General features: G+C 43.4%; 1 protein-coding gene across 10 annotated transcripts; it reads right to left on the reverse strand.

Annotated features, from left to right (window-relative positions):
- LOC139531914 (poly(U)-binding-splicing factor PUF60-like) lies at nt 1–22,867 on the reverse strand. Of its 10 annotated transcripts, none has more exons than XM_071328882.1 (12): nt 22,676–22,867; nt 21,934–22,018; nt 21,573–21,668; nt 21,370–21,459; nt 20,729–20,779; nt 19,281–19,442; nt 19,016–19,108; nt 17,486–17,699; nt 17,160–17,392; nt 10,890–11,055; nt 10,256–10,515; nt 1–671 (listed from the first exon to the last, which is right to left on the reverse strand). In XM_071328882.1, exons 3-12 carry the CDS (start codon nt 21,651–21,653, stop codon nt 372–374), a joined length of 1,650 nt encoding a protein of 549 aa, XP_071184983.1. In that variant the 5' UTR covers nt 21,654–21,668; nt 21,934–22,018; nt 22,676–22,867; the 3' UTR covers nt 1–371. The 10 variants fall into 10 exon arrangements, with proteins under 10 accessions (XP_071184983.1, XP_071184987.1, XP_071184986.1 ...); XM_071328886.1 differs by having other exon boundaries at nt 17,202–17,392; nt 22,676–22,802; XM_071328885.1 differs by having other exon boundaries at nt 10,872–11,055; nt 17,202–17,392; nt 22,676–22,802.
- Nucleotides 22,868–23,246: the final 379 nt, after the last annotated feature.

The raw sequence follows: 23,246 nt of genomic DNA on the forward strand, positions 1-23,246 counted from the left end.
CATAGTTGAAGAATTTATTTTTGTGGGTAAATGGGAACCAATAGCTCTAAATCGCTTTTTAAAGAGTCCTGACAACTTAAAAATGGGGGTAACCTAATGACTTCTCAATTTGATAACAAAAAAAACTGCAAATAATACAAAATAAATCAAGTCTTCACAGTAGGTGACAAAACAAAATCCATGAGGTGCAAATATTATTTTCTTAACCAATCCCTCAAAAGAGACCATTAATAATATTAATATTAACATCAACATCAATAAAAAAAAATACAATTTAAAAAGAGGCCCAAATCTCTAGCAGCAGTGATAGTGGCTGAAGTGAGTTTGAGCAACGGGTATGGGATGGGTGTTGGGCGACCATTTCGGACAGTTTATGCGGAGAGGTCGCTACTGTTAAAGCGCTCTTGGTCGTAGACCTCCGCGATGACCTTGCGACCCCCAAACCAGCGGTCGTTGAGTGCCTGGATGGCCTTGTTCATCTCCGAGACCATGGAGAACTCCACAAAGATCTTGACGATGATCTCGGCATCCTCCTCCTCCCCCTGCTTCTCCTGGTAGATGATGACCCGGTTGACGGCACCAAACTTGCCGCACTCCTCTGTCACCTCGCCCTCCAGGTCGTCATCGATGTCCTCTGGCCCCACCATGTTCCGTAACACCATCACCGTAGACTGGGGAGGGGAAGACAAGTCAATATGTATTCCTACCCAAATCGCATTACATTAAAAATATTATCTACTTTTCAGTGAAAGTACTGCAACTTTTGTAATTTTTTTGCATTTAAACAAGGCAAATACAGTGCATTCGGAAACTATTGAGACATTGACTTTTTACAAATTTTGTTACATTACAGCCTTATTCTAAAATGGATCGAATAAAAATCTTTCATCTATACACAATAACCCATAATGACGAGACAAAAAAAGAAATATCACATTTACATAAGTATTCAGACCCTTTACTCAGTACTTTCTTGAAGCACCATTGGCAGTGATTACAGCCTCGAGTCTTCTTGGGTATGACACTACAAGCTTGGCACACCTGTATTTGGGGAGTTTCTCCCATTCTTCTCTGCAGATGTGTGGTGCCAGGACAACAACCTCTCACCCAACGTGATCAAGACAAAGGAGATGATTGTGGACTACAGGAAAAGGAGGACCGGGCACACCCCAATTCTCATCGACAGGGCTGTAGTGGAACAGGTTGAGAGCTTCAACTTCCTTGGTGTCCATATTAACAAAATTTATATTTTCTATTTCACCAGGTAGGCCAGTTGAGAAAAAGTTCTCATTTACAACTGCGACCTGGCCAAGATAAGGCAAAGCAGTGCGGCAAACAATTACACAAGGGAAAAACAAAACGTACAGTCAATAACACAATAGAAAGTCTATATACAGTGTGTGCAAATGGCGTGAGGTGGTAAGGCAATAAATATGCCATAATGGCGAAGTAATTACAATTTAGCAAATTAACACTGGAGTGATAGATGTGCAAGTAGAAATACTGGTGTGCAAAAGAGCCAAAAAGTAAATAAAAACAATACGGGGGATGAGGAAGGTAGTTGGATGAGCTGTTTACAGATGGGCTGTGTACAGCTGCAGCAATCGGTTAGCTGCTCAGATAGCTGATGCTTAAAGTTAGTGAGGGAGATAAGTCTCCAACTTCAGCGATTTTAGCAATTCGTTCCAGTCATTGGCAGCAGAGAACTGGAAGGAAAGGCAGCCAAAGAGGAGTTGGCTTTGGGGATGACCAGTGAGATATACCTGCTGGAGTGTGTTGTACGGGTGGGTGTTATGGTGACCAGTGAGCTGAGATAAGGCAGAGCTTTACCTAGCAAAGACTTATAGATGACCTGGAGCCAATGGGTCTGGCAACGAATATGTAGCGAGGGCCAGCCGACGAGAACATACAGGTCGCAGTGGTGGGTAGTATATGGGGCTTTGGCGACAAAACGGATGGCAATGATGGACTGCATCCAGTTTGCTGAGTAGAGTGTTGGAGACTATTTTGTAAATGACATCGCCGAAGTCAAGGATCGGTAGGATAGTCAGTTTTACAAGGGTATGTTTGGCAGCATGAGTGAAGGAGGCTTTGTTGTGAAATAGGAAGCCGATTCTAGATTTAATTTTGGATTGGAGATGCTTAATATGAGTCTGGAAGGAGAGTTTACAGTCTAACCAGACACCTAGGTGAACAGTCCAGAGTAGTGATGTTAGTCGGGCGGGGGCAGCAAATTGGTTGAAAAGCATGCATTTAGTTTTACTAGCGTTTAAGAGCAGTTGGAGGCCACGGAAGAAGTGTTGTATGGCATTGACGCTCGTTTGGAGGTTTGTTAACTTCTCTAGGATAGGGGGCAGCATTCGGAATTTTGGATGAAAAGCGTGCCCAAATTAGACTTCCTGCTACTCATGCCCAGAAGCTAAGATATGCATATTATTAGTAGATTTGGATAGAAAACACTGAATCATGTCTGACTAGAACAGAACTTATTTGGCAGGTGAAACCGAGGACAAACCATTCAGATCTTTTTTTTTTGGGGGGGGGGGTCACTTTTCAATGGGGTTTCATTGGGAATCCAGATTTCTAAGGGACCTTCTTGCAGTTCCTATCGCTTCCACTGGATGTCAAAAGTCTTTAGAAATTGGTTGAGGTTTTTCCTTTGAGAAATGAAGAAGTAACACTGTTCAGAATGAGGGTAGAGGGAAGTGTACTCTTTGTTAGAGGCGCGTGACCTGAAAGATAGTTACACTTTGTTTTCCTCCGGTATTGAACACAGTATATCCCGTCTTCAATTTTATCGATTATTTACGTTAAGAAATACCTAAAGCTGTATTACAAAAGTAGTTTGAACTGTTTGGACAAAGCTTACAGGTAACTTTTGTAGTCATGTTGCGCGAGTTGGAACCGGTGTTTTTCTGGATCAAACGCACCAAATAAATGGACATTTTGGATATATATCGACGGAATTAATCGAACAAAAAGGACCATGTGTGATGTTTATGGGACATACTGGAGTGCAAACAGAAGAAGCTCATCAAAGGTAAGGCATGAATTATATCTTTATTTCTGCGTGGAGGGTTGAAATATGATGGTCTGTGTTTGTTTGCTATCCTCAGATAATAGCATCGTTTGCTTTCGCCGTAAAGCTTTTTTGAAATCTGACACTTTGGCTGGATTCACAACAAGTGTAGCTTTAATTTGGTATATTGAATGTGTGATTTCATGAAAGTAAATTTTTTTTGTAATTTATTTGAATTTGGCGCTCTGCATTTTCACTGGATGTCGGCCAGTTGGGATGCTAGCGTCCCACATACCCCAGAGAGGTTAACACAGTGTCCAAAGAATGGCCAGATGTATACAGAATGGTGTCGTCTGTGTAGAGGTGGATCAGGGAATCACCAGCAGCAAGAGAGACATCATTGATATACAGTGGGGAGAACAAGTATTTGATACACTGTCAATTTTGCAGGTTTTCCTACTTACAAAGCATGTAGAGGTCTGTACTTTTTATCATAGGTACACTTCAACTGTGAGAGATGGAATCTAAAACAAAAATCCAGAAAATCACATTGTATGATTTTTAAGTAATTAATTAGCATTTTATTGCATGACATAAGTATTTGATCACCTACCAACCAGTAAGAATTCCGGCTCTCACAGACCTGTTCGTTTTTCTTTGAGAAGCCCTCCTGTTCTCCACTCATTACCTGTATTAACTCCACCTGTTTGAACTCGTTACCTGTATAAAAGACACCTGTCCACACACAATCAAACAGACTCCAACCTCTCCACAATGGCCAAGACCAGAGAGCTGTGTAAGGACATCAGGGATAAAATTGTAGACCTGCACAAGGCTGGGATGGGCTACAGGACAATAGAAAAACAGCTTGGTGAGAAGGCAACAACTGTTGGCACAATTATTAGAAAATGGAAGACGTTCAAGATGACGGTCAATCACCCTCGGTCTGGGGCTCCATGCAAGATCTCACCTCGTGGGGCATCAATGATCATGAGGAAGGTGAGGGATCAGCCCAGAACTACACGGCAGGACCTGGTCAATGACCTGAAGAGAGCTGGGACCACAATCTCAAAGAAAACCATTAGTAACACACCACGCCGTCATGGATTAAAATCCTGCAGTGCACGCAAGGTCCCCCTGCTCAAGCCAGTGCATGTCCAGGCCCGTCTGAAGTTTGCCAATGACCATCTGGATGATCCAGAGGAGGAATGGGAGAAGGTCATGTGGTCTGATGAGACAAAAATAGAGCTTTTTGGTCTAAACTCCACTCGCCGTGTTTGGAGGAAGAAGAAGGATGAGTACAACCCCAAGAACACCATCCCAACCGTGAAGCATGGAGGTGGAAACATCATTCTTTGGGGATGCTTTTCTGCAAAGGGGACAGGACGACTGCACTGTATTGAGGGAAGGATGGATTTGGCCATGTATCGCGAGATCTTGGCCAACAACCTCCTTCCCTCAGTAAGAGCATTGAAGATGGGTCGTGGCTGGGTCTTCCAGCATGACAACGACCCGAAACACACAGCCAGGGCAACTAAGGAGTGGCTCCGTAAGAAGCATTTCAAGGTCCTGGAGTGGCCTAGACAGTCTCCAGACCTGAACCCAATAGAAAATCTTTGGAGGGAGCTGAAAGTCCGTATTGCCCAGCGACAGCCCCGAAACCTGAAGGATCTGGAGAAGGTCTGTATGGAGGAGTGGGCCAAAATCCCTGCTGCAGTGTGTGCAAACCTGGTCAAGAACTACAGGAAACGTATGAACTCTGTAATTGCAAACAAAGGTTTCTGTACCAAATATTAAGTTCTGCTTTTCTGATGTATCAAATACTTATGTCATGCAATAAAATGCAAATTAAATACTTAAAAATTATACAATGTGATTTTCTGGATTTTTGTTTTAGATTCTGTCTCTCACAGTTGAAGTGTACCTATGATAAAAATGACAGACCTCTACATGCTTTGTAAGTAGGAAAACCTGCAAAATCGTCGGTGTATCAAATACTTGTTCTCCCCACTGTATATATGGAGAAAAGAGTCAGCCAGAGAATTGAACCCTGTGGTAACCCCATAGAGACTGCCAGAGGTCCGGACAACAGGCCCTCCGATTTGACACACTGAACGCTATCTGAGAAGTAGTTGGTGAACCAGGCGAGGCAGTCATTTGAGAAACCAAGGATGTTGAGTCTGCCGATAAGAATACTGTGATTGACAGTCAAAAGCCTTGGCCAGGTCGATGAAGACGGCTGCACAGTAGTGTCTTTTATCGATAGCGGTTATGATATCGTTTAGTACCTTGAGCATGGCTGATGTGCACCCGTGACCAGCTCGGAAACCGGATTGCACAGCGGAGAAGGTACAGTGGGATTCGAAATGGTCAGTGATCTGTTAACTTGGCCTTCGAAGACTTTAGAATAGCAGGGCAGGATGGATATAGGTCTGTAGCAGTTTGGGTCTAGAGTGTCACCCCCTTTGAAGATGGGGATGACCGCGGCAGCTTTCCAATCTTTAGGAATCTCGGACGATACGAGTGGTTGAACAGACTGGTAATAGGGGTTGCAACAACGGCGGCGGATAATTTTAGAAAGAGAGGGTCCAGATTGTCTAGCCCAGCTGATTTGTACAGGTCCAGGTTTTGCAGCTCTTTCAGAACATCTGCTATCTGAATTTGGGTGAAGGAGAAGCTGAGGAGGCTTAGGAAAGTAGCTGCGGAGTAGTTGGCCGGGGTAGCCAGGAGGAAAGCATGGCCAGCTGTAGAGAAATGCTTATTGAAATTCTCGATTATCGTGGATTTATCAGTGGTGACAGTGTTTCCTAGCCTCAGTGCAGTGGGCAGCTGGGAGGAGGTGCTCTTATTCTCCATGGACTATACAGTGTCCCAAAACTTTTTGGAGTTGGAGCTACAGGATGCAAATTTCTGTTTGAAAAAGCTAGCCTTAGCTTTCCTAACTGACTGACTGTGTATTGGTTCCAAACTTCACTGAAAAGTTGCATATCGCGGGGACTATTCAATGCTATTGCAGTCCGCCACAGGATGTTTTTGTGCTGGTCGAGGGCAGTCAGGTCTGGAGTGAACCAAGGGCTATATCTGTTCTTAGTTCTCCATTTTTTGAAAGGGGCATGCTTATTTAAGATGGTGCGGAAATGACTTTTAAAAGAACAACCAGGCATCCTCTACTGACGGGATGAGGTCAATATCCTTCCAGGATACCCGGGCCAGGTCGATTAGAAAGGCCTGCTTGCGGAAGTGTTTTAGGGAGCGTTTGACAGTGATGAGGGGTGGTCGTTTGACCGCGGACCCATAGCGGATGCAGGCAATGAGGCAGTGATCACTGAGATCCTGATTGAAAACAGCAGAGGTGTATTTGGAGGGCAAGTTGGTAAGGATAATATCTATGAGGGTGCCCATGGTTACGGATTTAGGGTTGTACCTGGTGGGTTCCTTGATAATTTGTGTGAGATTGAGGGCATCTAGTTTAGATTGTAGGACGGCCGGGGTGTTAAGCATGTCCCAGTTTAGGTCACCTAACAGTACAAACTCTGAAGATAGATGGGGGGGCGATCAATTCACATATGGTGTCCAGGGCACAACTGGGGGCCGAGGAGGGTCTATAACAAGCGGCAACAGTGAGAGACTTTTAAAAGTAGGTGGATTTTTAAAAGTAGGAGCTCTAATTGTTTGGGCACAGACTTGGCTAGTATGACTCAACTTTGCAGGCTCTCTCTGCAGTAGATTTCAACTCCTCCCCCTTTGGCAGTTCTATCTTGACGGAAAATGTTGTAGTTGGGGATGGAAATCTCAGAACTTTTGGTGGCCTTCCTAAGCCAGGATTCAGACACGGCAAGGACATCAGGGTTGGCAGAGTGTGCTAAAGCAGTGAGTAAAACAAACTTAGGGAGGGAAACAAACTTCTGATGTTAACATGCATGAAACCAAGGCTTTTACGGTTACAGAAGTCAACAAATGAGAGCACCTGGGGACACGCAACATTAACCTCCACATCACCCGAGGAACAGAGGAGGAGTAGGTTGAGGATACGGCTAAAGGCTAATCAAACTGGTCGTCTAGTGCGTTGGGGACAGAGAATAAAAGGAGCAGATTTCTGGGCGTGGTAGGATAGACTCAGGGCATAATGTACAGACGGGTATGGTAGGGTGCGGGTATAGTGGAGATAAAAACCTAGGCATTGAGTGACGATAAGAGAGGTTGCATCTCTGGATGCACTAGTTATGCTGGGTGAGGTCACTGCATGTGTGGGAGGTGGGACAAAAGAGGTACCTGAGGCATGTTGAGTGGGACTAGGGGCTCCGCAAGTGAACTAAAACAATGATAACTATTCTAAACAACAGTAAACAAGGCATATTGACAGAGACAAAGCGAGACATAAAGCAATCACAGGTGTTGATTGGGAGAGCTAGCTTAGACAACAATGGGTAAGACAACAACAGCTATTCAGCTAAGACAACAACAGGTAAAATGGCGATGAATAGGCAGAGAGGGTCAGTTAATTTCTCAATAGGGGGGCGCTATTTTCACTTTGTAAAAAATCGTGCCCAAATTAAACTGCCTCGTACTCAATTCTTGCTCGTACAATATGCATATTATTATTACTATTGGATAGAAAACTCTCTAGTTTCTAAAACCTTTGAATTATATCTGTGAGTAAAACAGAACTCATTTTGCAGCAAACTTCCTATAAGGAAGTGAAAAATCTGAAATCGAGGCTCTGTTCCAGGGCCTTCCTATTAATTTGCCTAAAATCTATGGATCTACATGCGCCTTCCACTAGATGTCAATAGGCAGTGAGAGGTGGAATGGGGTGTCTAGCTTGATCTGAGGCCGAACAAGAGCTTTTGGAATGACGTGACCAGAATTTTCATTGTCTTGGAAGGCGCGAGAAGGGACCCCAGATTGCGTTCTGAAAAGCTTTCGATATAGACGTTAGATATCTCCGGCTCTGATTTTATTTGATATATGTGATAAAAACATCATAAAGTAGTTATTTTAAACCGAGTTATATCAGTTTATTGCGATTTTTGGCATTTTCTTTTCTTTGCGTTATGTGATGTTGGGCACGTTTGTGCCACATGGCTAGCTTTGGTTGCTAATTCGACAGGCGAAGAGGACATTCTACAACCAAACAACGATTATTCTGGACAAAGGACAACTTGTACAACATTCTGATGGAAGCTCATCAAAAGTAGGAACCATTTATGATGTTATTTCGTATTTCTGTTGAAAATGTTTAGACATATTTTCCGCCCTGATTTTGGGCGCTGTCTCGCTATAACGTAAGCTGTATGTCGTACTAAAGTTATTTTTAAAAATCTAACACAGCGGTTGCATTAAGAACTAGTGTATCTTTCATTTGCTGTACAACATGTATTTTTTAGTAAAGTTGATGAGTTTTTTGATTAGATGACTCTCCAAGATTTCTCCGGACAATTTTTTGCATTTTCACATTGTAAAACCACGATTTGTACCGCTAAATATGCACATTTTCGAACAAAGCATATATGTATTGTGTAATATGATGTTATAGGACTGTCATCTGATGAAGTTTGTCAAGGTTAGTGTTGCTGAAAAACATCCCCACAGCATGGGCTCCCGAGTGGCGCAGCAGTCTAAAAGCACTGCATCTCAGTGCTAGAGGCGTCACTACAGACCCTGGTTCAATTCCAGAACGTATCACAACCGGCATTGATTGGGAGTCCCATAGGGCGGCGCACAATTGGCCCAGTGTCTTCCGGATTAGACCGTCATCGTAAATAAGAATTTGTTCTTAAGTGACATGCCTAGTTTCCTCCAGAAGTGACGCTTGGCATTCGAGTTCAATCATGGTTTCATCAAAGCAGAGAATTTTGTTTCTCATTGTCAGAATCTTTAGGTGCCTTTTTGCAAACTCCAAGCGGGCTGTCTTCCGTCAAGCCACTACCATAAAAATGTCTGATTGGTGGACTGCTGCAGAGATCGTTGTGTCCTTCTGGAAGATTCTCCACAGAGGCTGTCAGTGACCATCGGGTTCTTGGTCACCTTCCTGGCCAAGGGCCTTGTCCCCCGATTGCTCAGTTTGGCCGGGCGGCCAGCTCTAGGAAGAGTTTTTGTGGTTTCAAACTTCTTCCATTTAAGTGATGGAGACCACTGTGTTCTTGGGGAACTTCAATGCTGCATTTAACTTATTTAACTTTGCCTTGTTCAGGGGCAGAAAGACAGATTTTTACCTTGTCAGCTCGGGGATTCGATCTTGCAACCTTTCGGTTACTTGTCCAACGCTCTAACCACTAGGCCCATGGGGCGGCAGGATGCACCTGAGACTCGAAATTGAGCTCATAGCAAAGGGTCTGAATACATATGTAAAAGTATTAATAGTATAATATAATAGTAGATAGTGTATTCAGAAAGTATTCAGACCCTTTGACATCTTCCACATTTTGTTTACATTTCAACCTTCTCTAAAATTGATTAAATACATGTGTTTTCCTCATCAATCTACACACAATACCCCATAATTGCAACGAGAACAGGTTTAGAAATGTTTGCAAATGTATTCAAAATAAACCGGATACCTAATTTACACATCGACCCACAGCATCATGCTGTGTGATGTTTTTCAGCGGCAGGGACTGGGAGACACATCAGGATCGAGGGAAAGATGAACAGAGCAAAGTAGAGAGAGATCCTTGATGAAAACCTGCTACAGAGCACTCGGGACCTCAGACTGGGGCGAAGGTTCACCTTCCAACAGGACAACGACCCTAATCACACAGCCAGGACAACGCAGGAGTGGCTTCGGGACAATTCTCTGAATGTCCTTGAGTGGCCCAGCCAGAGCCTGAACATGAACCCGATCGAACATCTCTGGAGAGACCTGAAAATAGCTGTGCAGCGATGCTCCCCATCCAAACTGACAGAGCTTGAGAGGATCTGCAGAGAAGAATGGGAGGAACTCCCCAAATACAGGTGTGCCAAGCTTGTAGATACATACCCAAGAAGACTTGAGGCTGTAATTGCTGCCAAAGGTGCTTCAACAAAGTACTGAGTAAAGGGTCTGAATAATTATAAATGTACAAACATTTATAAAAAACTATTTTTTCTTTGTCATTATGGGGTAGGTGGAGGGGGGGGGACAATTTAATCCATTTTAGAATGAGGTTGTAACGTAACCATGTGGAAAAAGTCCAGGGGTCTGAAAACTTTCCGAAATAACTATATTTACGCACACATCTTCATGTCTGATCTTACCTCTGATTTCCTCAGCAGTTTCTGCATGACCATGTGTCTGGCGCTGCTTCCTGAAATGCTCATGTGTTCTTGGTCGCTCAACATCTCCTGGCCTGTCCCATCCTGCAGCATCTCTTTCTCCTCCTGCTTCTTCTTCTGAAGCTCTTGTAGAGAGGGGTTGAGTTGGGCTGGGTTGGTGATCACAGGCGGTGAAGCCAGCACAGGGTTGACCAGGCCCACCTGGGGCAGCACTGGCAGGTTAGGACGCACTGGAGTCACACCTACAGGGACATTCACACACGAGCCATACATAAATACATCTTCATTAATATGGTTTCCGAGAGAACATGGCCATTCATAGGAGTCAAATCCTCTGTTGCAATGTCATTGTTTGTCTAATTGGTCACATGTGAACAAACTGTAGTCAAGTTTTTTTTTTAACACAATCTCAAATGAGCAGGATCAGATGGAAAAACTACAAAACCTGGCTGACCAGATAATCCCGCTCAACACTGTAGCATTGAGTAGATAAGATACACACTTGAAATCATTTAGAACGATCCTCTAACCCTCTAAAAAGATTCAAAACAGACCTAAGTGAGTGCATAGGTCAGTGGACAATACTCTTTGTACTCACACATGTCTCGATACACACCTGTGATCATTCCGGGGGCCTGGGCAGCCATGACTGCCTGAGGGATGCCCATGGAGCCCATTTGTCCCATTTGTCCCATTTGTCCCATTTGTCCCATTTGTCCCATTTGGCCCATCTGGTTCGCCCCGGCCATCGCCCCCAAGATGGACGCCCCGGTCACAGCCTCCTTGAGAGAGGGGCGGGACGCATTAGCAGGAAAACACAGTGAGGTTGCACAGTCAGACTTCATACAGCATGTATAGTGCTCTACTCTGCATTAGGGTTGGGGGATGTCCACCTTTGTCCTATCGTGATTAAGTACCCACAAAACATTGCGATATTCAATGATATTGGCCCCCTATTGGCCAACCCCCAAAAGACTTCACAAAAAGACCATTTTTAAACAGACCGGTAAAAAAGGACCACCAGCGCGAGCTCGCAGGATAGTCGGGAGGCAAAGTCATTAATATTCTTGAGTTAAGTCAGGTGACTGGTTGAGCCTTCTAGGGTGAGTGACGTCACCCAAGACTGGTTTAGCTTGTTCGCCAGCATGAGCACTAAGCACTGAACAACTTGGGAAACCCAGCTTCAGCTTAATTAAGAAATAAATTAAAGCCTTACCAGCTACCTAACCAATCCATTTCACTGTCCGATCCTTCATAAAACGAGTCCACTAATTGTTATTTTTTACCTTCCCGCAAGCTGTCTGTTGCTTGATATGAACAAGTTAACCCAAATGTATCAAATAATAGGTCATCCACGACTAGTTGGCTAGTAACATTTGTGGCTATTTGCTGGCCAGTTTGCTAGCTAGCTACATTTCAGTCAGTAACTATCCTTCTAAAATGCAGTGGTCACTGGATAAACTATACTGAACAAAAATATAAACGCAACATGTAAAGTGTTGGTCCCATGTTTCATGAGCTGTAATAAAAAGATCCCAGATTGTCAAATTTTGTGCATAAATTTGTTTACATCCCTGTTAGTGAGCATTTCTCCTTTGCCAAGATAATCCATCCACCTGACAGTGTGTGGCATATCAAGAAGCTGATTAACAGCATGATCATTACACAGGTGTACCTTGTGCTGGGGACCCAAAAAAAGTCCACTCAAATGTGCAGTTGTGTCAACACAATGCCAGAGAATTGAATGTTAATTTCTCTACCACAAGCTGCCGATGTCGTTTTAGAAAATTTGTCCGACCTCACAACCGCAGCTCACGTGTATAGCATTGGGTGGGCAAGCGGTTTGCTGATGTCAACATTGTGAACAGAGTGCCCCATGGTGGTTGTGGGGTTATGGTATTGGCAGGCATAAGCTACGGACAATGAACACAATTGCATTTTAAATCGATGGCAACTTGAATGCACAGATACTGTGATGAGATCCTGAAGCTCATTATCGTGCCATTCATCCGCCGCCATCACCTCATGTTTTAGCATGATAACGCACAGCCCCATGTCTCAAGAATCTGTACACAATTCACAGTAGCTGAAAATGTCCAAGTTCTTCCATGGCCTGCACATTCTCCAGACATGTCACCGATTGAGCACGTTTGGGATGCTCTAGATCGACAACATGTTCCAGTTCCCGCCAATACCCAGCAACTTCGCACAGCCATTGAAGAGAAGTGGGACAACGTTCCACAGGCCACAATCAACACCCTGAATAATTCAATGCGAAGCAGATGTGGCGCACTGCATGAGGCAAGTGGTGGTCACACCAGATACTGACTGGTTCTGATCCACACCTTTACCTTTAAAAAAAAAATTGTTTAAGGCATCTGTGACCAACATATGCATATCTGCATTACCAGTCATGTGAAATCCATAGATTAGGGCCAAATGATGCGCATTTTAAGAACCATCATTGAAGCTGGTGGTTCCTACTGGGTTTAGGTTCGAGGCGAGATAAGTTATCAGCCATGTTTTGGTAAGGGCTCGGGGTGATGTCACGCAAACAAGAAGGCTCAACCAATCATCCTACGGTTATTGATGACTTTGCCTGCGGCTATCCTACGAAAGGAAATTTAGACAACGGGAGGGACGAGAGGAATCATGCCAAAATATATTTTGGAGCCAAATCTTTTATTTTAAGATAATTATTCCTCACGGTTGGAGCTGTGGCACGAAAGAGGTGTGTGTGTGTGTGTGTGTGTGTGCGCCGACGTAAAAGTGACAGTCAGGAGCCTCGCTGGCTGTTCGTCGTGTGATGGGCCTGGGTGCAGAACACGCAACTGATGTGATAGAGAATCGCCTATAGACTGACTTTCACAAATGTTACTATTTGAAAGCTGCAACTTTAGAACATTAAACACTATTAGAATAGCCTATATAGGAAATACTCATAACTTTAACTTGTCTTAATGCTTTTGATAGGCTATTTTAATTAGTAGGATTTGGACTTTGGCCGTTCGGTTCGCAACGACAAGGATGCATGCATGATTTCTTTTAGAATAAGCTTCTCAACTATAAGGTTTCTTCAAACTACTCCTTCGATTTTTCAATCTTGCTAACGTTTATTCTCCCTCATTATCTTAGGCCGATCAGGTTATTCAAATTACTCAACTTTGAGAACTCCTAATGCCTAGAATTCAGTCAGATAAATTCATTGTTTGATCATGAATAGTGCGGCGGGAGAAAGACTTAAAATAGACACCTGCGGTAAAAAAATGAAATGAGCTTCAACTTTATTAGAGGTCGACCGATTAAATCGGCATGGCCGATTACAAGTTTTCATAATCGGTAATCAGCATTTTTGGACGACGATTATGGTCGATGACATTGCATTCCACGAGGAAACTGTGGCAGGCTGACCACCTGTTACGCGAGTGCAGCAAGGAGCCACGGTAAGTTGCTAGCTAGCATTAAACTTAACTTAGAGAAAACTATCTTCACAATCACTAGTAACTACACATGGTTGATGATATTACTAGGTTAACTAGCTTGTCCTGCGGTGCATATAATCAATGAGGTGCCTGTTAATTTAGTCATTAAAACTCGTTTTTCAACAACTCCACAAATACGTTGTTAACAAACTATAGTTTTGGCAAGTCGGTTAGGACATCTACTTTGTGCATGGCATAAGTAATTTTTCCAACAATTGTTTACAGACAGATCATTTCACTTATAATTCACTGTATCACAATTCCAGTGGGTCAGAAGTTTACATATACTAAATTGAATGTGGCTTTAAACAGCTTGAAAATTCCAGAAAATTATATCATGGCTTTAGAAGCTTCTCATAGGCTAATTGACACCATTTAAGTCAATTGGAGGTGTACCTGTGGATGTATTTCAAGGCCTACCTTCAAACTCAGTGCCTCTGCTTGACATCATGGGAAAATCTAAATAAATCAGCCAAGAGCTCAGAAAAGAAAAGTAGACTTACACAAGTCTGGTTCATCCTTGGGAGCTATTTTCAAACGCCTGAAGGTAACATGTTCATCTGTACAAACAATAGTACGCAAGTATAAACACCATGGGACCACGCAGCCGTCATACCGCTCAGGAAGGAGACGCGTTCTGCCTCCTAGAGAGGTCCTAACCGACTTGCCAAAACTATAGTTTGTTAACAACAAATTTGTGGAGTAGTTGAAAAACAAGTTAACGACTCCAACCTAAGTGTATGTAAACCTCCGACTTCAACTGTAAATAAATCATTCTGACTGGACATTTTGTGCTGCTTTGTTGAAAATCTTAGCTCTGTCTACATTGCTCTTTCATTCTGTAAATTGTTTAACATTTATTGAAACTGCTATAGCCTGCATAACCTAAGGAATAGGCAACTTGGCGTGGCCGTGCTGCCCGGTCAGCTTTTTACTGCTTGGTGTCAGTCAGGTTGAAATATATATATCTCGTCTGTCACAATCAACGATGGCTGTTACCTTCAATATCTGATACTGTAAAATAGCCCAATCCTACAGTCCTCAAGGCTCATGTCAGATTAATAGAGCCAAGCCAATGTACAATATTCTACAACTACAAATTGTCAATATAAACATCCACTACACTCATAACAATACTATTTATTACTAAACAGAAGTATGACTACTGTTAACAGTGCCAGATATAGCAGTGAGACTCCAGGGAGTAATTAGCTTCCACACCCAAAAGCACTGAACAAAAATATAAACAAGTGTTGGTCCCATGTTTCATGGGCTGAAAAAATAAATTAATCCCATAAATGTTCCATATGCACAAAAAGCTTATTTCTCAAATCATTAACAAATTTGTTTACATCCATGTTAGTTAGCGTTTCACCTTTGCCAAGATAATTCATCCACCTGACAGGTGTGGCCTATCAAGAAGCTGATTAAAGACGCATGATCATTACACAAGAGCACCTTGTGCTGGGGAAAACACAATTTTTGCAGTTGTCACAAAGCCGCAGATGTTTCAAGTTGAGGGAGCGTTCAATTGGCATGCTGACTGCAGGAATGTCCACCAGAGCTGTTGCCAGAGAATTGAATGTTAATTTCTCTACAATAAGCTGCCTCCAATGTCAGACCACACGTAACCTCTGGTGGGGGGGGAAAAACTGATTCTGATTGGGCTATGCCCTCCAAGGCCCAGCCTTGGCTGCGCCCCTGCCCAGTCATGAAATCCATAGATTAGGGCCTAATGAATGTATTTCATCTAACTGGTTTCCTTATACGAACAATAACCCAGTAAAATCTTTGCATGTTGCGTCAACATTTGTGTTCAGTATATTTTTCAGGAAGAGCTTTGCTTCTTAGTATTATAGTACTTAGAATTACAAGGGAAGAGGGCCAACCCTCTTTTCACAGGGGATAAACTTTTGCAACCGTGGGTTGAGCTCACATCACAACAAGCAGACATGGCACAGCACATGTTAGCAAACACAGAGTAGTGAACATAGAAGACTTTATATTGCCCTGCACGGTTTCTGCATTATCAATTCATCAAATACTGTACTAAATTCTACGGCAGGGCACATCAAAATATATGTTAATGAAAATAGAACATTCAGCTTTATATACACATACATTACATTTCTATCGTTAGTATATTAATTATACTTAGCACATTTTAATAAAAGGTCACACCTAACTACCTACAGTGAGCTCCAAAAGTAGTGGGACAGTGACAAATGTTTAGTTGTTTTGGCTCTGTACTCCAGCACTTTGGATTTGAAACGATACAGTAACTGTTAAAGTGCAGACTTTCAGCTTTAATTTGAGGGTATTTTGATATCGGGTGAACCATTTAGAAATTACAGCCCTTTTTGTACATAGTTCACCCCCCATTTTTAGGGGACCAAAAGTATTGGGACAAATTCACTTGCGTATTATATTAAAATGTTTAGTATTTGGTCCTATATTCATAGCACGCAATGACTATATCAAGCTTGTGACTATACACATTTTTTGGATGTATTTATTGTTTGGGTTGCATTTCAGAATATTTTGTGCCCAATAGAAATTAATGGTAAATAATGTAGTCATTTTGGAGTCACTTTTATTGTAAATAAGAATAGAATGTTTCTAAACACATCAACATTAATGTGGATGCTACTGTGATTATGGATAATCCTGAATGAATCGTGAGTAATGATTAGTGAGAAAGTTAGAGGCACAAATATATATTTTTTGTAGTTACAGGTTTGTCGCATCGCTGCAACTCCTGTACGGACTCAGAAGGCGAAGGTTGAGAGCCATGCGTCTTCCAAAACGCGATCCCGCCAAGCCGCACTGCTTCTTGACACACTGCTCCCTTATCCCGGAAGCCAGCCGCACCGATGTGTCAGAGGAAACACCGTACAACTGCCAACCATGTCAGCGTGCATGCCCCCGGCCCGCCACAGGAGCCGCTAGAGCGCGATGGGACAAGGACATCCCGGCCGGCCAAACCCTGCCCTAACCCGGACGATGCTGGGCCAATTGTGCGCCGCCTCATGGGTCACCCGGTCGGCTTCAACACAGCCTGCGATTGAACCGGGCCTGTAGTGACGCCTCAAGCATTGGGATCAGTGCCTTAAACCGCTGCGCCACTCTGGAGGCTAGCACAAATATTTGTACTACTTTAATACACATAAGTGACTTTGTCCCAATATGTTTGGTCCCCCATGTACAAAAAGTGGCGTAATTTCTAAATGGGTCACCCGATACGGCTGAAATTACCCTAACATTAAAACTGACAGTCAGCACTTTACCCTCAGTCATTGTATCATTTCAAATCCGAAGTGCTGAAGTACAGAGCCAAAACAACAAGGAAATGTGTTGCTGTCCCAATACTTTTGGAGCTCACTGTATATCAGAGGTATATTTACCTGGAAGGCCAATAGATCCCTTTGGAAGGGAATCATACTTGCCTGGGCCGTTATCTTAGCGGTGGCTGCTGCAGCAGCCACGGCTGCAGCGGGCGGCAGGCCACCAGGCTGGGTGGGGGTCAGCATGGGCATGGGCGGGGTGACGGCCTTGCCCACCCGCAAGTACTGGCCCCCCAGGTCAAACAGGTTCATGGAGGACACTGCATCCAGGGACGACTGGGGCTTGTCATACTCTGCCAGGGAGAGAGGGGGGAAAAGGAGAAGTTAGGAGGACAAACACACAGCAACAGCACATCCTGAGGGCCGCCAAACGCCTCTCTGCTCACCGATGAAGCCAAAGCTCTTGTGTCTTCCTGTGGTGGGGTCCCTGGCTAACGTGCAGGACTTGATCCTCCCGAAGGCCTCAAAGACGCTCTTGATGTCCTCGTCTGAGAGGTCAGGGTGGACGGAAGCCACGAAGATCCGGTTGTAGGCGCGCGCCTCCTCTGCCAGCTGGTCGATGATGGGTTGCGCCTGACCAATGTTACCTGGCCGCCCCACCTACAGCACAGATACCAGCACAGGGCCAATGAGTGGGATGTCACAGCCCACTGACCGAGCAACGCAACACCTCGAGCTCCAAAAACACCTAACGCCTTCAACTGGAGCAATGCAATTAGAGATCGAAGGAGACCATTTCTCTTTGCAATTGGTCCCGTGTGGCTCAGTTGGTAGAGCATGGCGCTTGCAACACCAGGGTTGTGAGTTCGATTCCCACGGGGACCAGTACGAAAATGTACCAAAGAAAAAAATGTATGCACTCACTACTGTAAGTCGCCCTGGATAAGAGCATCCGCTAAATAACTAAAATGTAATCGCAGCCCAATGTATTCTTTGCCAAGTTTCCACTAGCCTTGCTAAACAGCATCTTTCCACCAGGGCTTTCTGCAAAGGCTTAGGTAATACGAGTGACGTGAAACGTGACAACCTGCACTATAGAGTAGAGACAACGCCTTCTATTGACACTTTTCTCACAATCTCCCTTTTCTTTCTGGATTATGGAAACTGACAACATACCAACAACTCAGATAGTCACTTTAAAATCGTCACCTGGAAATTAACTAGAGCGAAGATCACGAAAAAATAAAAAAAGAGGATCAACTAGTGGAAATGCTTATAAAATTAACAAAATAAAACCACACGTGTGGCTAGCACTACACTTTCTAGGACCGAGAAGTCGGAGGCATCTCCTCTAACTGTACATCTATAGCCTAGTGTTTGGAGCGTCTCTATAAGCGGCTATGTAGTATATGATCTGTGCTGCAGGTGGGGCGGCCAAGCGACACCAACCAGGCGCAGCCCATCATCAGCACATCTCGGACACAGAGCAACACATCATCGTACGCTGCCCGGGCTTCCTAGAGGAACTGGTCACTAAAACAATGTGGTGATGACATCATGGAAGCAGAACACAGCACAGACATTCACAAAAAACAAACAAAAAAAACACCCGCGCGCACACAGACATGCGCGCACACACACAAAACACACGCACCCAAACACACACACGCATACCTGTAAATGAATTGACATACAAGCAAAGAAAGACAAAAGAAATGAGTGGCTTTAGATACACTTCCATACAGAATTTAGAAAGACTACCAATTAGTGATTCACACAGAAATAATAGTTCAGTTACACAGAAAGAGCGAAATGAGGATTTCGAACTGGCTCCATGCGTTCTCGATAGAAATGAAAAGAAAACAAAAAGGTTAAAAAGGTAATAGCAGGAGCACCCCTCTTTCCAGGGGTATAGAGGGGGTTCTGAGAGGTCCACTTCCACTGGGCCGGACAGGCTGACTCTCCAGGCCACTCACCTTGATGTTCCTGCCCCCAAGCATGACTGAGTTCATCTGCTCCAAAGCCAGCTGTGCCGCCTCCGGGATCTCATACTCCACAAAGGCAAAGCCCTGCACAGACAGACACAACCATGGGACAACAGTCCACCGCATTACAGACACGTGCATGCCACATTCTCCTGCTGTGCTTCAAAAGTTTCCCCTCACATTATTTAGTACAGATCTAATTCTAATCACATTGCAACGCTGTGTGATGTGGTTTAAGGGTGCTCTATACACGGACCTTGTGCTTCATTGTAACGGAGTCCCATGACATGTCAATGCTCTTGATGGGGCCAAAAGGGGCAAAGGCCTGTCTGATGGTGTCCTCCCCGAGCTCATAGTATATGGAGCCCACATACACCCGGCACATGATGGCTAGAGCACGCTGACGCTGAGCCGCCACCTGGTAACCCCAGAGAAAAACACACCATGATGTTTAGGGGGTCTAAGAAAGCAAGAACACACAAAAATAAATCTATCTAGATGTGTATGGGTAAATTATTATTTATTTATTTACATTGAAATGTCATTTATTTGTTTAATTCTGTATGGTGTTTACTTTTCCCAACAATAGACGTACAGGCCAATGTCAGGGACAGATGCAATCTGGGCATACGCGACAGAGTCCCAGACAACGATTTTGCGACTATCTACACAAAGCTTAACAATTTGGTGAATGCAGGCACCCAAACAGCTAAGTAATTAAAAAATGTATATTTCTCATTACTGCATTAATATGGGTGAAAGCACTGAAGGTGACAACATGGATGTCCGCTAATATTTGGCTCCTGAAACTGACCTGTAGTCCAGGGCTGCATATACTGTATATTGTGACATTTCAACATGGTGCACAAATGAAATAAAAACCTATATCAGTTGAATAGCATCCATTAAAAGCCTAAGGAAAACATTTTACACTTACGTCTCTAAGGGGAGTGAGGGATGGTTAACCACTGAAAGCAGAGTTTACTGGGTCCTTTACTCAAGTATTTTTACTTGAGCATAGCTGCTTTTACTATCACCCACAGCAAAACTAACAGCCTAATCTATTACAGAAGAGAAAAGTGATTTCCCCTGTTACAACATAAAAATTTGAGATTGCCCAAAATTCCTGTTTGAGCAGTTCTCTCATCTTTGGTTACTGAAAGAGACTGCTAACCCTCTTTAGCCCCACACCAAAGCTGGCTTTTTCAGCTTCAATCAATGCAAAGTACCAGCATATTTACAAAGAAGACATGGACCTCCCCATGTTAATTTTCTCAACCACCCTTGGATAGCCATTTCAGGCTAGTGTAAAAAGCCATCATACTGCTAAAATGCCCCGATGAAGTTTATATTGTGCTCAAATGTATGAATTCATACATAACGTCCTAATATAAATCACTTTGTGTTAAAAAAAATAAAAAATAAACATCAACAGCTGTTGCCACTAGTGGAAGTACTTCAGGGTATTTCTTCTGAAATGGTGCAGTGGGCATACAAACACATGGCTTCATTAACCAGACTGAATTATGCAGAAACACTGGTCCCTCATAATTATAATATTAAAAACCATGTCTTCTTTTGAAATATGAGTTCTTTGGTCAGCTGCTATGGCTATGATTGAGGCCAGAGTGGCCGATCAAAGAAGGGTAACCGTCCTTTTTAACAGGAATGCGAACAGAGAAAAAAGTTTAATAATCTATTGACCGATTGTAAAGGTGAGAGAGGATCGCCAAAGCCCATTGTCACTGCTGCCATCTGAAAGACAGTAAAGATGAAAAAGATGCTGAAAAGTAGGTTAGATATTTAAGCTTTGCTTTTTCAAATGTCATTACTTTGATATACATCAGCTAGACACACATCCCCTAAAAGACTTTCAGGACTGATATGACTTTCCCTCTCCAGTCCCACCCACTCCAATCTGCCCCGAAGCATTTCACAACATTTCCCCACATTCAAGACATTCAAACACCCTATGTGGGACCAAGTGCAAAGCATTCAACATGTTTAACTAAGTCTTCATGTTGATCTTCTCCAGCTGAAAAAGAGAGGCAGAAGCAAGAGGACATACATCCCTATCCCATCACCGTAAGCAGAGAAATACACTTGTATATGCTGTGCTGCAGTTGTGAAGGATGTTACAATTTTTTTGTGCTACTGAACAATCAAGTAATGTTTGTAACGACAAAGTTACTAGCGCAGATACTTTTAACTGTATATGTGATAGTCCAAGTTACTCTCAGAAATAAGGCTAAAATCGAGTGCATGTGGTTGGTGTTAAGAGAAGAACATATGGTCAAGAGGATGGAGAGTTTAGTTGCAGGAGTACAGAATTCAGCACGTCTCACCTGCAAGTTGGTGAGCTGCTGTTGCTGATGGGCAATGGTCTGCTTCACCAAGACACTCTTAATGCTCTGCTCCATAGCATATTTCTTTGCCTGAAGAAAAGTCAGTCCGCGTGAGAGAGAATAGTGGAACTGCAGGCAAATTGACTGATCTTGAGTCATTACGTATACACCTGTATTTAGTCATGTTTATGTAATAGGCTCACCCTTTGTAGAGCCTCCTGCTGCTCCGGGGTGAGAGGCGGCAGGCCAAGCTTCCCACCTGTGCCCTGTCCATTCTCCATCATCAGAGCTGTCCCTCCCTGAAGAACCACAGCAAGAAAGAAATGAATACACATCTGAGCATCCTCAGAGACAGGAACACGTATTCATTGGAGAAATTAATAACATTTGCTGTGCCATGCACTGCACATTTGGTACGCTGCATCTCTGTTCTACTATGACCATCTTTAAGAGATTTGAGGTATAGAGATTGAGAATCATCACAGTGCATATATCGTACAGGAGAAGGGGAAGCAGTTAATCTTGATAGTTCGCACAATGGGTGCGAAGAGATGATTTCCTTACCTACAACCTGATAAACGCTGGGACCACCAGAGGCAGGATAACCCCAAGGGGAAGAGTGATGGGGAGCCTTAACAATTCAAAAAGTCTGAGAGAGAAAATGTTTTCAGACTAATATGTTAGCAGCTGCAAGGCGGTAAACTTGGTATCCTCCATTTGCACCGAGTGTTTGCCTAGCTAATTTCCTACCAATTTAGCTAGATAACTATGTAGCTAGTTAGTATATAATGCATAGTGTTCGTATGGAAGCAATACAAAGCTAGCTTAGTTCGTTGACTGACTTGATAGACTTCAGTAAAGCTCAAATTAACGTCGGTCGGGCTAACGTTAGGCGAGCTATAGTCAGTTAACTAGCTAACGTAGCAATCTAGCTAAGCTGGTCGTTGCATCGTTAGGCTAAATAGCATTTCACCATTTTCAATCATGACTCATGCATTGTAATTCCAGCAATAGTCTGTCACACTAGCAACTCGATCTGTGATTAGTTCGCTACAAATACGACACATTTAGCGATTGCTTTATTTGTGTAGCTAATTAGCATTAGCCAGCAGCAAATTGTCGCAGTAGATAGCAAGCTAGCTAGCTAAAAGGCCTCATGCCTAAATTCAGGTTTTGTAAATTAAACATGGTTAATGGGAATAAACCCGTAATTCCCACAATAGATGTATACGCACAACTATTAAACAAACAGAACAAAGAAAACAATAACTGAGTTCATATTTAACTTATTTTGCAAGCTATTTACCGCAATCTCCGTCAACGCCATAAGCACACCTTCTTGAATAGGCCCCGCCGTTCTTCTTCTTCTTTAAATTGAATTGGCGGATTGCGTCAAACTGTGAGGTGCATACACCGCCACCTCCTGTCCTGAGTGTGAGGCCGGTCACGGGCCACTGACTGTATCCCTATACAGCTACACAAAAATGGAAGGGAAAAGGACGGGGAAAAGGGAAGAAATATTGCCCTATAAACAACAACTCAACAGTATTACGCTACTTGGCCCTATCTGATCCTACACCAGGCCGGCAGCTTGGGAGAACAGCAAACCATCTTCAACCATCTTGTACACCCAAGTACTTCTCTGCAGCTGCCACCACAGCATCTATTTTATGTGATTTACATTCCATTTCTACAGTACAGTTGATAACCATGGCTTTGAATGCTAAGAAGGCAACCTTATTGGAGCACATGGTATTCCCATTGCTCTCTATTGGCCTTGACCTACTCACAGGGAGCCTCTTAGGATGCCTTGCTCTGGACCCATCTTCCTCTACTACTCTCTTCACTGCCTCAGAATATGACACCTTGTGTGCTAC

This window comes from Salvelinus alpinus, chromosome 10, assembly GCF_045679555.1.
Source record: "Salvelinus alpinus chromosome 10, SLU_Salpinus.1, whole genome shotgun sequence".
Taxonomy (NCBI): Eukaryota; Metazoa; Chordata; class Actinopteri; order Salmoniformes; family Salmonidae; genus Salvelinus; species Salvelinus alpinus.

Excerpts from the sequence above, each read along its gene's own strand:
- LOC139531914 (XM_071328877.1), bottom strand. The coding sequence starts at position 22,696 with ATGGCGTTGACGGAGATTGCG. Across the intron at positions 17,393-17,485 it reads CAAGAGCTTTGGCTTCATCG|AGTATGACAAGCCCCAGTCG; the intron begins GTGAGCAGAGAG and ends TCTCCCTGGCAG. Across the intron at positions 672-10,255 it reads AACTGCTGAGGAAATCAGAG|TCTACGGTGATGGTGTTACG; the intron begins GTAAGATCAGAC and ends TCCCCTCCCCAG.